Source organism: Microcebus murinus, chromosome 22, assembly GCF_040939455.1.
Source record: "Microcebus murinus isolate Inina chromosome 22, M.murinus_Inina_mat1.0, whole genome shotgun sequence".
NCBI classification, from domain to species: Eukaryota; Metazoa; Chordata; class Mammalia; order Primates; family Cheirogaleidae; genus Microcebus; species Microcebus murinus.
Window position 1 is genome coordinate 22,278,935 of NC_134125.1, and position 14,468 is coordinate 22,293,402.

Below are 14,468 nucleotides of genomic sequence, written 5' to 3' on the forward strand. Positions count from 1 at the left end.
CGGCTAATTTTTTCTATATATATTAGTTGGCCAATTAATTTATTTGTATTTATAGTAGAGACGGGGTCTGGCTCTTGCTCAGGCTGGTTTCGAACTCCTGACCTTAAGCAATCCTCCCGCCTCGGCCTCCCAGAGTGCTAGGATTATAGACATGAGCCACCGCGCCCAGCCTTTTCTTAATTTTTTAATTAATTAATTTTTTTGAGAGAGAGTCTCACTTTGTTGACCTGGCTACAGTGCAGTGGCATCATCACAGCTCACTGCAATCTTGAACTGCAGGGCTCAAGCAATCCTCCTGCCTCAGCCTTCCAAGTAGCTGGGACTACAAACACATGCCACCACAACAGGCTAATATTTTTCTATTTTTTGTAGAGACAGGGTTTTACTGTTGCTCGGGCTGGTCTGGAACTCCTGGCCTCAAGCAATTTTCCTGCCTCAGTCTCACAGAGGGGGTAGGATTACAGGTGTGAGCCAGCATGCCCAGCTTTTTGGTTTTTTAAATACTAAACTTGGGACTGTAGCCTGCTGAATCACATTTTAACTTATTTTAACTTTTTAATTTACAGAATGATGACACTTAGTTGTAAAGGATAGTGGAGATCCCTGACCCCCAACAACTCATTTGATAGAAAAAGGAGGGAAGTGACCTGCTTGAGCTCATGTCCCCAGGTCTCCTTCATCTCTGTCTAGGGCTTGGCAGTGTGTGATTTGCCTCTGTTGCTGTGGGAAGCCATATGTGCTCTTGTGTTGTGTCCTGGGGATATAAATTTTGTGCTTGCATTTGTCAGTGGCATTTCTTTCTCCCATGAACCAGTAGAAAAGAGAAAAATAATGCCTCTGGGCTATTCTTGGTTCCTGTTGGATAAGGAAAAATTAAAGGCTTGGGAGTAAGGGTCAACATTGCATTTTGTGTGTGTTTGTGTGTGTTTTAATAATGCACTATTTCCATAGGAATAATATTAATAACTGTTTTGCAGTTTACCAAGTCCTCTCATGTACAGTATCTTATTTGACCTTCCCAGGAGCCCTCGAAGATGGATGGGGCAGGATTCATATTAACCACATTTACTGATTTTGGGCAAAGGAGAACCGGGAGGTACTCCTCTTGGTGTAAGCCATAGGCCTGGTTCAACCATCTTCATTTTAGAGATATGAGGGAGGCCCAGAGAGGTTATTTGATTATTCGGCATTTTCTAGGTAACCTGAGCTGTGACTTGTGGTACACAGCATTTTCTGGCTTTTATCTGATCTTTTTCATGAGGACTGATTGCTTAGGTCTTGGGCTGGTGACTATATTAGTGGAAAGAGAGTGAGATTGGTAGAAGATAAGGGCTTGAGAGGTTGGGTCCTCAACAGCTACCACTTTCTCTCCAGAGTAACATTTTGTGTTAATATTGGCTATACTTAATAGTTCTCACAAATACAAATACCTACTAGTGCTCTTAATTGAGCACCTGTCTTCAGTCCTAGGGCTGTCCTGAACAATTTCCCCACATTATTTGGTTTGATTTTCAAAATAGCTCTATAGGGTAGGTATCACTGTCTCATTCTTTAAGATAAGGATACTGAACCTCATGAGTTATTTCCCTGTGGCCATTTAACTATTAAGTTACACTCAGCTGGGATTCCTGCGTAGACCAGTTTCTCTCCAGGCTGGTCAGCTATGAAAGCCATGCATTTTGTACTGTACTATCTATTTCACACCTTCAAAAGTTGCAGAGGAAAAACATCAAGCCTGAAAAATGTAGCACCAAGTTGTCATTGTAATTTTTCAGCAAAGTGGCCTCCATTGAATAGGGACCCTGAACCTTCATGTCTCCTGACTGCTTGTGTTCTAATCCTGATACTAGACTATGGATTTTTGTCTCTCTTGAAAAACTCATTATATCAAAACTGGGGTTAGCAGGTTGGGTGCAGCTCACATCTGTAATCTTAGCATTTTGAGAGGCTGAGGTGGGAGGATTTCTTGAGTCCAGGAGTTCAAGGTTGCAGTGAGCTGTGATGATGCCACTGCACTCTAGCCTAGGCAAAAAAGTGATACCATGTCTCAAAAAAAAAACCCACAAAAAACTGGGCTTAGCAAAATTGTTTTTCAGTGCTTCTCAATATTTTGTGACATGGGGCCCTTTCAAGGTTTGACCAAAGCTGTAGATTCTCTGCCTGGAAATTTTTACTTATCATTTCAAAGGGTTCACAGATTCCCTGAAGCTCTATCTTAGATCTGTATGTTGTCTGTGGACTCCCAGATTAAGAGCTGTTTTTCATACCCAATATGCTATGAGAATTCTTTATATTGGCTAATTTGTTCATGGATTTCTCTTTGCAAATCTGTAACAAGTCAGGCCATTGGATGTAAGTATCAGAGTAGGGGAAGTCACCTGAAGTTGCCCCTGTTTCTTCTTGGTTTAATGTAAGACTTGTAATAATTTCCGTGTGTGTCTCCTTTCAGGGCACAGGCTGGTGAGCTGTGGGTCAAGAATGAGAAGGTCATGTGTGGTTATATCAGTGAAGATACCAGGGTAAGATTTATAAGATGCTTTTTCAGTTTTGTCTCTCTGTACCATTATGTCTTCAGTCCTAAAATCAAAAAGAATACAAACATATATCTGATAAATCTCCTGATTGCTACTATTTGCCTAGGTGGAACTGGTAATATTGTCAGGGTCTCCTCCAACTCTGATGTTTTATGGTTGGATCTCTCTGGTTTGGAGTTGATCTTCATTTTTTTCTTCTGAAGGCATTTATTTAATATTGCCCAGAGACATATAGCATCTAGCCTGTAGGATGCTGTGCTCACTAATACATAGCAAAAATTAAACTGTCTACTTTTCCTTTTTCCTGTCTCTCTGTCTCCCCTGAGAGCAATGGTTTTCAACCGGGGGTGATTTTTCACCCCTCCGCCCAGAGGTCTTTTGACGTCTGGAGACATTTTTGGTTGTCGCACCTTGGGGCTTACGTCATTGGCATCTAGCGGGAATGCTGCTAAACATGCTACATGTACAGAATAGGCCTCCAGAGCGAAAAGTTATCTGGCCCCAAATGTCAGTCATGTTGTGGGGGGTGTCTTGTGCATTATGGAATATTTAGCAGGATCTCTGGCTTCTACCCACCAGATGCTAGATTCACCCACCACACCCCACCCTACAACTCATGACAGCCAGAGATGTCTCCATACATTACCAGATGTCCCCTTAGGGGCAAAATCACCCTTAGTTGAAAACCAGTGCTGTTAGAGGTAACCATTATCTAAATTTTATTTTTGTAGTTTTTTATTTATATAATTTTATTGCATATATATTTTTTTACCCTAGATAGTATTTGTTTTGCTCATTTTTGAGTTTTATTTAAGTGCATAAAAATGGATGTAGTCTTTCTTAACTAGATTTTTTTGTACTTAGTACTATATTTTAAATCTGTAATTAAAGACTGGGCACAGTGGCTCATGCCTGTAATAATTTCAGTTACCTGTAAGGCTGAGGTGGGAGGATTGCTTGAGGCCAGGAGTTTGAGACCAGCCTGGGCAGCATAGTGAGACCCCATCTCTTTAAAACTTTAAAAAAAAAAATCTGTAATTAGGCGGGGCACAGTGGCTCATGCCTGTAATTCTAGCACTCTGGGAGGCCGAGGCTGGCGGATCGCTCAAGGTTAGAAGTTCGAAACCAGCCTGAGCAAGAGTGAGACCCTGTCTCTACTAAAAAGAGAAAGAAATTAATTGGCTAACTAAAAATATATAGAAAAAAAATTAACTGGGCATCGTGGTACATGCCTGTAGTCCCAGCTACTTGGGAGGCTGAGGCAGAAGGATTGCTTGAGCCCAGGAGTTTGAGGTTGCTTCGAGCTAGGCTGATGTCATGGCACTCTAGCCAGGGCAACGGAGTGAGACTCTTGTCTCAAAAAAAACCACAAAAAAACCAAAAATCTGTAATTAGAGTATATTTGGAGCTGTGCATGGGGGCTCATGGCTATAGTTGCAGCTACCTGGGAGGTCTAGGTGAGAGAATTTCTTGAGGCCAGGAGTTCAAGGCCAGCTTGAGTAATATAGTGAAACCTCATCTCTTTAAAAAAAAGTATATAGAGTGTATTTGCTGGGTCACAGATTCTACTCTGTAAGATATTGTCAAATTGTTTTTCAAATTGTTTGGACTAGTTTATACTCCTAGTAGCAGTGTATAAAATTTGTTGTTTTTTACTTTTTCTGACAGTTGGCATTAGATTTTAAAGGTTTTTGCAACTGTAGGTGTCATAAATTTGTATTTCATAGTGATCCTAATTTGCTTTTCCTTAGTTTTCTAAAAATTTGGAACTCGAAAGCATGGCTTACAAAGATCATGATACTTTGGCATGTGCTTGCCTCTTCAAACTCCTTCATTCATTTATTAAACAAATAATATCAAAGTACCTACTGTGTGCCAGCTACTGTTGCTAGGCACTGGGGTCCATGGTGAACAGCACAGTCAACCTCTTGCTAGTAAGGAGCTTATACCCTAGCGGGAGAACAGATATAACTAGTCACCCCATCCATAAATGGAGTAATGACAGATTATGGTGAGTATTCTCGAAGGAAAGGGACTGACGCTGGCCTCCTTAGTAAACAAATCAAATAAATTAGCAATCCGGAGAGAAATGGAACACTGAGATGGAGAATAACAGAAAAACCTTCTTTACAAAGGTGGGCAGGGAATGTTTCCTCACAAAGATACCTGAAAGGTGAGGCTTAGGCAGTGTATAAAGGTTGCAGTGAAGAACATTCCAGGCAGAGGAAACAATTGCAAGAGGCCAGTGTGGTGGAAATATTGCAGACAGGTAGGGAGAATGGTGTCAGCGAGGAGGTAGACAGGTTCCAGCCAGATCATGTAGGGCCTTAGGGGTCATTGTAACCAGTTTAGAATTTATTCTAAGTACAATTAGAATCCATTGAAGGATTTTAAGTACATGAATTATACTTTAAAAGATCACTGTTCGTTAAGTTGGATTTTGTTGAACTAAAACCCTCAGAATAACAGTGGCTGTAATGCTTAAAGGTCAACTTTTTTCTCTCATGTAAAAAAAGTCCATAATTCATGGTAGGTATGCTAGTATTACAAATATTGGTGATCCAGGGCTCCTTCTGTCTTCCTGTTCTGCGATCCTCAGAATAAGACTTTTTGGAGCTGCTGTAACCATCTCCATATTCAAGGCAGAGGACAGAGGAGGAGAGGCAAGAGGGGTGTACCTTCCACCCAAGTCAGCTTCCTTTATGGACACAGCACTTTTATTTATATCTTACTTTCCAGAATTTAGTCACTTGTAGCTGCTAAGGAGTCTGGGAAGTTTAGTCTTTTGACTGGGTCTCTTGCCTCCCAGAATAAAACCATCTTCTAGTTACTTAGGAAGACGGGAAGAATGGACAGGCATCTGGCATTACTGCTGCAGCCCCTCTAGCTCTGGTGTAGAGTGTTGTTTGTGGAGGCAAATGAAAAATCAAAGAAATGAGTTAGGAGGCCTCCTGTAATCCATCAAGAAGCTGGTGGTTTGCACTAAGGTGAGAGCTGTAATGGTGGAGAGAGGTGGGCAAATAGGAGATATATTTCCGGGTAGAGTCCACGGAGTGAAGCAAAGAAAAGAACCGAGCAGCTGGGTGGATGTTGGTGCTATTCATGAAATGGTGATATCAGAGAATAAGCAAGTTAGGAGGAAAAAAGAGTTCGGTTTGTGAGATGCCTGTTGGACGTCTGAGTGGCGAAATCAGGGGAGGCAGTTGAGTCTGGGCTCCATTTCATCATTTCTCCCACGTGTTTTCCCCCTCTCGCCAGTATCCTAGCCAAGCAAACTGTTCGCTGTTCTCCAAACATGCCACATTGTCTCTTGTGCCCATAACTTTGCACATGCTGCCCTCTCAACCCTGCCTGCCTACCTTCCCAAGCCACTCATCCAGGCTTCTCTGCTTCTGGAAAGCCTTCCTGATCCCACAGCTAAAAGTGTCTCCGTGGCATCCTGGACCTGTGCATACATTAGTAGTTACCACACTGTGGTGGGTACACTTGCTTGTGAGCCTTGCCACTGGACTGCAAGCACCCTGAGGGCAAGGACTGTATCTTTTACATTTATACCCCCAAGATCTCTGGCATGGCTGTTGGCATTTAGTGGTCTCTCAAATGTTTGTTGAATGAAATTTTAGACATGCTCCCCACTGCCTTAAGAATTCATAATCTGATTAGAAAAACAAGATTTTAATATGTGAAAAGAAATTAGTTTAATTAATGTCCTAAGCCCCTTTTACTTTAGTTAAACTTTATAGCCAGTTCCATTACCTGGTTTTCCAACCCATAAAAGACTAGAAGTGGGCCAGGCAAGGTGGGTGGCTCATGCTTGTAATCCTAGCACTCTGGGAGGCCGAAGTGGGATGATTGCTTGAGGTCAGGAGTTAGAGAACAGCGTGAGCAAGAGCAACACCCCATCTGTACTAAAAATTTAAAAATTAGCCAGATGTGGAGGTACACACCTGTAGTCCCAGCTACTCGGGAGGCTGAGGCAGGAGGATTGCTTGAACCCAGGAGTTTGAGGTTGCTGTGAGCTAGGCTGACACCTAGAGTGCTACCCTGGGCAACAGAGGGAGACTCTGTCTCAAATAACAAACAAACAGACTAGAAGTGACAAAAGGTAAGGGAGTATTAATGTTTAATGTCTGTAACTTATTTCTTTATAGAAAAAATAAGGTGAATTGATACTAAAAGGATGAAAAGATAGATAAATGATGTAGCAAATGTCATTTCAAGTGTAGGATAGGTGGTGAGTATGTGGGTGTGTCTTGTACGAACTTTAAAATTTTTTAGCATATTTGAAATTTTTCATAGAAATAATAAGAAAGCACCCAAGGTTCTAAATTAAGAGTGTCAACATTAATTATTATAATAGTTATTGTAGGCCGGGCGCAGTAGCTCACGCCTGTAATCCTAGCACTCTGGGAGGCCGAAGCAGGAGGATTGCTCAAGGTCAGGAGTTCAAAACCAGCCTGAGCAAGAGCGAGACCCCATCTCTACTATAAATAAAAAGAAATTAATTGGCCAACTGATATATATAGAAAAAATTAGAGGGCATGGTGGCGCATGCCTGTAGTCCCAGCTACTCGGGAGGCTGAGGCAGGAGGATCACATGAGCCCAGGAGATTGAGGTTGCTGTGAGCTAGGCTGATGCCATGGCACTCACTCTAGCCTGGGCAACAAAGTGAAACTCTGTTTCAAAAAAAAACAAAAACAAAAAGTTAATGTAGGTATAATGTAGGATATACTATGTATATAAAAATATTAAAATATAGAAAAACTTCTAACCAGAATTAACTAGAATTTTCAAAGTGTCTTTTAAAAACATTCAAATAAAGTAAATGTTTGATTCACTTTAAAAAAAATGAGCTGAGCATGGTGGCACATGCCTATAGTCCTAGCTACTTGGGAGGCTGAGGAGGCAATAGGAGGATTGTTTGAGCCCTGGAGTTTGAGGTTATAGAGAACTATGATTCACCACGGCATTACAGCCTAGGTGACAGAATGAGACTTTATCTCTAAAAACAAACAAACATACACACACCCATCCACACACACACACACACACACACACACACACACGTGCACGCGCTAAATTTTAAAAAATTGAAAAGAAAGGAAAGCAAACAACATGATTAAAAATTGGGCAAATGGGCCGGGCGCGGTGGCTCACGCCTGTAATCCTAGCTCTCTGGGAGGCCGAGGCAGGCGGATTGCTCGAGGTCAGGAGTTCGAAACCAGCCTGAGCAAGAGCGAGACCCCGTCTCTACTATAAAGAGAAAGAAACTAATTGGCCAACTAATATATATAGAAAAAATTAGCCAGGCATGGTGGCACATGCCTGTAGTCCCAGCTACTTGGGAGGCTGAGACAGAAGGATCGCTTGATCCTAGGAGTTTGAGGTTGCTGTGAGCTAGGCTGACGCCACGGCACTCACTCTAGCCTGGGCAACAAAGCGAGACTCTGTCTCAAAAAAAAAAAAAAAAAAAAAAAAAAATTGGGCAAATGGTTTGAATAGACATTTTTCCAAAGAAGATATACAAATGGCCAATAAAATGTGAAAAGATACTCAACTTTATTAGTCATTTGGGAAATGTAAATCAAATCCACAATGAAATACCACTTTAAATCCATTAAGAGGGCTATAATAAAAATAAAAATTTTGAAAAAGGAAAACAAGTGTTGGGGAGGATATGGAGAAATTAGAATGCTCATTCATACACTCCTGGTGAGAATGTAAGATGCTACAGCCACTGCATAAAGCAGTTTAGTGGTTCCTTAAAAAGTTAAGTGTAGAATTACCATATGACCCAGCAATTCCACTCTTATGTATATATCTGAGAGAACTGAAAACATTTTTCATAAAAACTTGCATACGGGCCAGGCGTGGTGGCTCACGTTTGTAATCCTCGCACTCTGGGAGGCTGAGGTGGGCGGATTGCTTGAGGTCAGGAGTTCGAAACCAGCCTGAATGAGACCCCGTATGTACCAAAAATAGAAAGAAATTAATTGACCAACTAAAAATATATATACAAAAAATTAGCCGGGCATGGTGGCGCATTCCTGTAGTCCCAGCTACTTGGGAGGCTGAGGCAGGAGGATCGCTTGAGCCCAGGAGATTGAGGTTGCTGTGAGCTAGGCTGATGCCACGGCACTCACTGTAGCCTGGGCAACAAAGTGAGACTCTGTCTCAAAAAAAAAAAAAACCCTGGCATACGAATGTTCACAGCAGCATTATTCATAATAGCCAAAAAGTGGAAGCAACCCGCATGTTCATCAGCTGATGAATGAATAAGCAAAACATGGTATATTCATATTCATACAGTGGGACATTATTCAGCAATAAAAATAAAGTTCTTTTTGATTCATGCAGCATGATGCATGCAACAACGTGGATGAACCTTGAAAACATTATGCTAAGTGAAAGAAACCAGTCACAAAAGACCACGAATTGTATTATTCCATTTATGTCAAATGTTCACAATAGGCAAATCTATAGAGATAGAAAGTAGATTAGTGGTCCCCAAGGTATGGAGGGGAAGGGGAAGTGGAAAGTAACTGCTAATAGGCATGGAGTTTCTTTGTGGAGTGGTGGAAATGTTTTGGAATTAGAGAGTGGTGATGGTTGCACAACGTTGTGAATGTACTAAAAACTACTGAATTGTAGACTTTTTTTTTTTTTTTTTTAAATTTTAGACAGTCTCATTTTGTCATCCTGGGTAGAGTGCAGTGGTGTCATCGTAGCTCACTACAGTCTCAAACTACTGGACTCAAGTGATCCTCTGGCCTCAGCCTCCGGAATAGCATCTGGGACTATGGGCGTGAGCTACAACGCCCGGCTAATTTTTCTATTTTTAGTAGAGATCGAGTCTGATTCTTGCTCAGGCTGGTCTCAAACTCCTGAGCTAACACAATCCTCCCACCTCGATCTCACAGAGTGCTAGGATTACAGGTGTGAGCCACCACACCCGCCTGAATTGTGGACTTTAAGATGGTAAATTTTATGCTATGTGAATTTTTATCTTAACAAAAAAAACCAATCTATCTAAAAAACTAAACAAAAAAAGAAGGGACTGTTAGAAAGGTGATTTGAATGCAATAATAACTGACTCTTATAGTTTCAAAGTAAAGGGAACTTAAACTATAAAATGCAGGCATAACTAAAAATATTTAATTTATTTATGTACATACACACAGACACATGGTGTATAATATAACAAGATCTAGAAAAGTATCTTTTTTTTTAAATATGTATATATATATATATTTATTTTTATTTTTATTTTTATTTTTTTTTTGAGACAGAGTCTCCCTTTGTTGCCCAGGCTAGAGTGAGTGCCATGGCGTCAGCCTAGCTCACAGCAACCTCAAACTCCTGGGCTCAAGCAATCCTGCTGCCTCAGCCTCCCAAGTAGCTGGGACTACAGGCATGTGCCACCATGCCCGGCTAATTTTTCTCTATATATATTAGTTGGCCAATTAATTTCTTTCTATTTATAGTAGAGACGGGGTCTCGCTCTTGCTCAGGCTGGTTTCAAACTCCTGAGCTCAAACAACCCACCCGCCTCGGCCTCCCAGAGAGCTAGGATTACAGGCGTGAGCCACCGCGCCCGGCCTCAGAAAAGTATCTTTTAACTCTACTTAATAAAATATAGTTTTCATATAGTAAAACACATCCATGCACAGAATAAAACCATCTTATGTGTATGGTTTGATGTTTTGGGAAATGTGTACACCACTCTTACCTCAGTCAATAGTGGACGATTTTCATCATCCCCAAAAGTTCCCTCATATCCCTTTGCAGTCATTACCCGCCCCAGCTCAAAGGCAACCATTAATCCGCTTCTATTTCTAGAATAATTTTGCCTAAAATGGTATCTTTTAACAAAATAAGTTTAATTATAAGAACCTTGCATTTTTACTATTTAAAAACTTAGAAAATGTGTATATTTGTTCATTTATCTAATAGATTTCATAATTAGGAAAAGTAAACAAAGCTTGGTATAGCACACGTAAAGTGTGTATAGCATAGTAAAGCATAGTATAGCACATAGGGCCAAGAAACCACTTACACTTTTCCTTAAGGCAGTCTGGGTGTAGGGAAGGTATGATGTACATTATTAATTAATTTATTATTATTATTTTATTTATTTATTTTTTTTGAGACAGAGTCTCACTGTCTTGCTCAGGCCAGGCTAGAGTGCCGTGGCATCAGCCTAGCTCATGGCAACCTCAAATTCCTGGGCTTAAGCAATCCTTCTGTCTCAGCCTCCCGAGTAGCTGGGACTACAGGCATGTGCCACCGTGCCCAGCTAATTTTTTCTATATATATTAGTTGGCCAATTAATTTCTTTCTATTTATAGTAGAGATAGGGTCTCGATCTTGCTCAGGCTGATTTCAAACTCCTCACCTCAAGCAATCCGGCTAATTTTTTCTATTTATATATTTTTAGTTGGCCAATTAATTTCTTTCTCTTTTTAGTAGAGATGGGGTCTCGCTCTTGCTCAGGCTGGTATCGAACTCCTGACCTTGAGCCATCTGCCCACCTCGGCCTCCCAGAGTGCTAGCATTATAGATGTGAGCCACTGCATCTGGCCAATTATTAATTTATTAAACTGACAATTCATCATCCAGTATATCTTAGCTCAAGTTCTGTCACCATGATGAGATTTCCATGACTTTCCCAGATAGAGTCACTGCCTCTTCTGCATTTCTTTTTTTTTTTTTTTTTTTTTTTTAACACAACGTATATCTGTTAAAACTTCTGCATTTCTTATGTGAGCTTTCATGGACGTTTGTATCTTTTGCAACATTTTGCATGTGTTTATCCTGTGCTATAAGCTCCTAGAGGGCAGGGACCAGATCTTACCCTCAATGCCTATGATACAGGTCTCAGAGCAAGAGCTCAGTAACTATTTTTTATTTTTTAAATTTATTTTATTTTTTCTTTAGAGATAAGGTCTCACTCTGTCCCCTAGGATGGAGTGCAGTGGTGCAATCATAGCTCACTGTAGTCTCAAACTCCTGTGTTAGCCTCCTAAATTGCTGGGATTACAGGTGTGAGCCACCATGCCCAGCTCAGAAACTATTTAAATGAAACAAAGTATGCATGGATGAAGATTGCTTTTGGAAGTCCCACATCATGCTTAAGAGAATTCTTCTATCATTACTTTTTAAAAAAATTTTGGTAAAAACCACATCATAAAATTTGCCATCTTAACCATTTTTAAGTATACAGTTCAGTAGTGTTAACTATATTTATACTGTCGTGAAACAGATCTCCAGAACTTTTTCATCTTACAGAACTGGAACACTGTACATCTTTGCTTTCTAATGCAATTATGTTTTTGTTTATTTCAGGTGGTGTTCCGTTCTACGTCGGCTATGGTTTACATATTTATTCAGATGAGCTGTGAAATGTGGGATTTTGATATTTATGGTACTGTTCCTAAGTACTGATTGTAGCTGTCACTGGGGAGAATTTTCTGGTTTCCCCCAAGTTGGTATCATTTTACAGGGAGCTCTTGACATTCTGTAAGGATATGTCCTAACGCTAAGATAAATTATTAAATAGATAGATAAATTGTATATATGTAATTATATGTGTATATATAGAAAGATTATGAAGTCCATGAAATGCAGTAAAGTATTAATGAAAAATCTGAATTCTCAGATCCTTAATTATTCTATAAGCACAGGATGAAATGTTATAGAATGAGTATGGTTAGCAACCAACACTTCCTTTGATATCTTTCATTTCTCTTCCTGTCATTCACAGAATTAACCAAGTTTGTTTTATTTTATTAGAATTATGATTTTATGAGTAGAGAACAATAAAGGTGCTATGAGGTGCAAATATTGTCTCCAACACACCAGCCTCATGGTGCATACAATTCAAATTTGTGTTTAGCAAAATTACAAATTAATTTTTGTTATGTGTCAACAAGGTTGCTCATGAATATCAGGAACTGCCAGTGGTAATTCATGAATGCCCAGGGCCCACTGAATCATCTTCTAACAAACTTTAAACATCACTGTGAGAATTACCATATTTGGAAGTTAGATTGTTCTCTTATTCTGAAGATAACACTATAATTTTCACTCATCAAAACTCTTTTTCAAACTTATATTTTGCCTTGAAGCCATGGCTCCTTACTGAGTGATGCAGACATTAAATTTGGCTTTCCAATACTTCTAGCTCCAAAGGAAAAAATAAATAAGTAAATAAATAAATTTGGCTTGATAGAAACTCTAGGATGAAACCAGTTGGTACATGGCTTTTATGATCTTTTAAAATATAAAAGAACCCATCTTCCCTTTGGTCCCATTCCTTTTACTTAAAGAAGAAAGTGCAAGCAAGAAATAAAGATAGTTTTCAGCTTCTTCTCATTGTTTCTTTTCAGGGGATCTATATTTTGAGAAAGCTGTGAATGGTTTCCTTGCTGATCTATTTACCAAGTGGAAGGTACGTTTCTTCCTACATACCAGGTCTGATTGAGTAAAAATTACTCAATACAGATTTTTTTAAATGCACTGTTTCTATTAAGCTGCCTTAAATTGAGCTATCTTAGCTAAAACCTGGACCCCATTAGGTGGGTGTGCTGGTGCATGCCTGTAGTTCCAGCTATTCCAGAGACTGAGGCAGGAGGATAACTTGAGCCCAGGAGTTTGAGGTTGCAGTGAGCGCACCACTGCAACCATAGCTAGGCAATAGAGCAATAGAGCCAGAGACCCTGTTTCAAAAATTTAAAAATTGAAAAAGAAAACTTGACCGAAGATTTAAATTGCCCTAATCACTTCAACATGATAAAGAGCATGTGTGAAAAAAACACAGCTAACATCATACATACTCAGTGGAGAAAGACTAAAAACTTTCCCCTAAGATCAGGAACAAGAGAGGATGCTTGCTTTGGCCACTGATATTCAGCATTGTACTAGAAGTTCTAGACAGAGCAACTAGGCAAGTAAAAGAAATAAAAGTCATCCAAATTGGAAAAGAAGTAAAACTATATTCATATGTGACATGATTGTCTATGTACAAAATCCTAAAAAAATCCAGACAAAATTATTAGAGCTAATAAATTCGGCAAAGTTTCAGGATATAAAATCAACAAAGTCACTTATGTTTCTATCCACCAGGAATGAATAATGCGAAAAGGAAATTAAATAAAATATTTACAATAGTATCAGAAATAGGGGAGAGGGAGAGGCAAGGGCAATATACATAACCTAAACATTCATACCCCCATAATATGCAGAAATAAAAACAAATAAACAAACAGTAGTATCAGAAATAACAAAATACTGAGGAATAATTTGCCCAAGGAACTGTGCAAGACTTATATGCTAAAATCTATAAAACATTGTGAAAGAAATTAATGAAGCACTAAATAAATAGATAACCTCTGTTCAGAGATTGAAAGATCTATTAAAATGGCAATTCTACTTTCAGCAATCTACAGTTTAATGCAGTCCCTATCAAAATCCCAATACCCTTTTTTACAGAAATGGAAAAACTGATCCTAAAATTCATGTGGAATTGCAAGGGATTCTCAATAGCCAAAACAATCTTATAAAAGGAGAACAAACTTGGAGGACATTCACTTCCTAATTTTAAAACTTACTACAAAACTATAATAATCAAAACAGTGTGATACTGGGATAAGGTTAGACTTATAGATCCATAGAATTTGAATTGGAAGTCCAGAAATCAACAAATACATCTATGGTCAGTTGATTTTAGGCAACTAGTTTTTGAAAATTAGATAAGGATGCTGAGTTTGGAGCAATTGGAATCCATTAAATTAGTTCAGTAGCTAACGAAGATCTGCTCTTTCCTAGAGCTCTGCCCTGGCTATTGTGACTTGTATTTGGGGATGTCCACTTGAAATATATCCACAGCAGAACATAAGATGGCTTACAATGTGCAGTATATTGTATACCGTACA

The 14,468-nt window shown here is 39.4% G+C and overlaps 1 protein-coding gene across 11 annotated transcripts in view; it reads left to right on the forward strand.

Annotated features, from left to right (window-relative positions):
- The window catches only part of DEPDC5 (DEP domain containing 5, GATOR1 subcomplex subunit), a 125,968-nt gene that overhangs the window by 12,172 nt on the left and 99,328 nt on the right, over window positions 1-14,468 (forward strand). For all 11 annotated transcript variants that reach the window (XM_075996714.1, XM_075996717.1, XM_075996715.1 and 8 more), the window contains exons 8-10: window positions 2,450-2,519; window positions 11,881-11,959; window positions 12,924-12,985. In XM_075996714.1, the coding sequence (XP_075852829.1) occupies window positions 2,450-2,519; window positions 11,881-11,959; window positions 12,924-12,985 (211 nt within the window). The remainder of the gene's footprint in view (window positions 1-2,449; window positions 2,520-11,880; window positions 11,960-12,923; window positions 12,986-14,468) is intronic.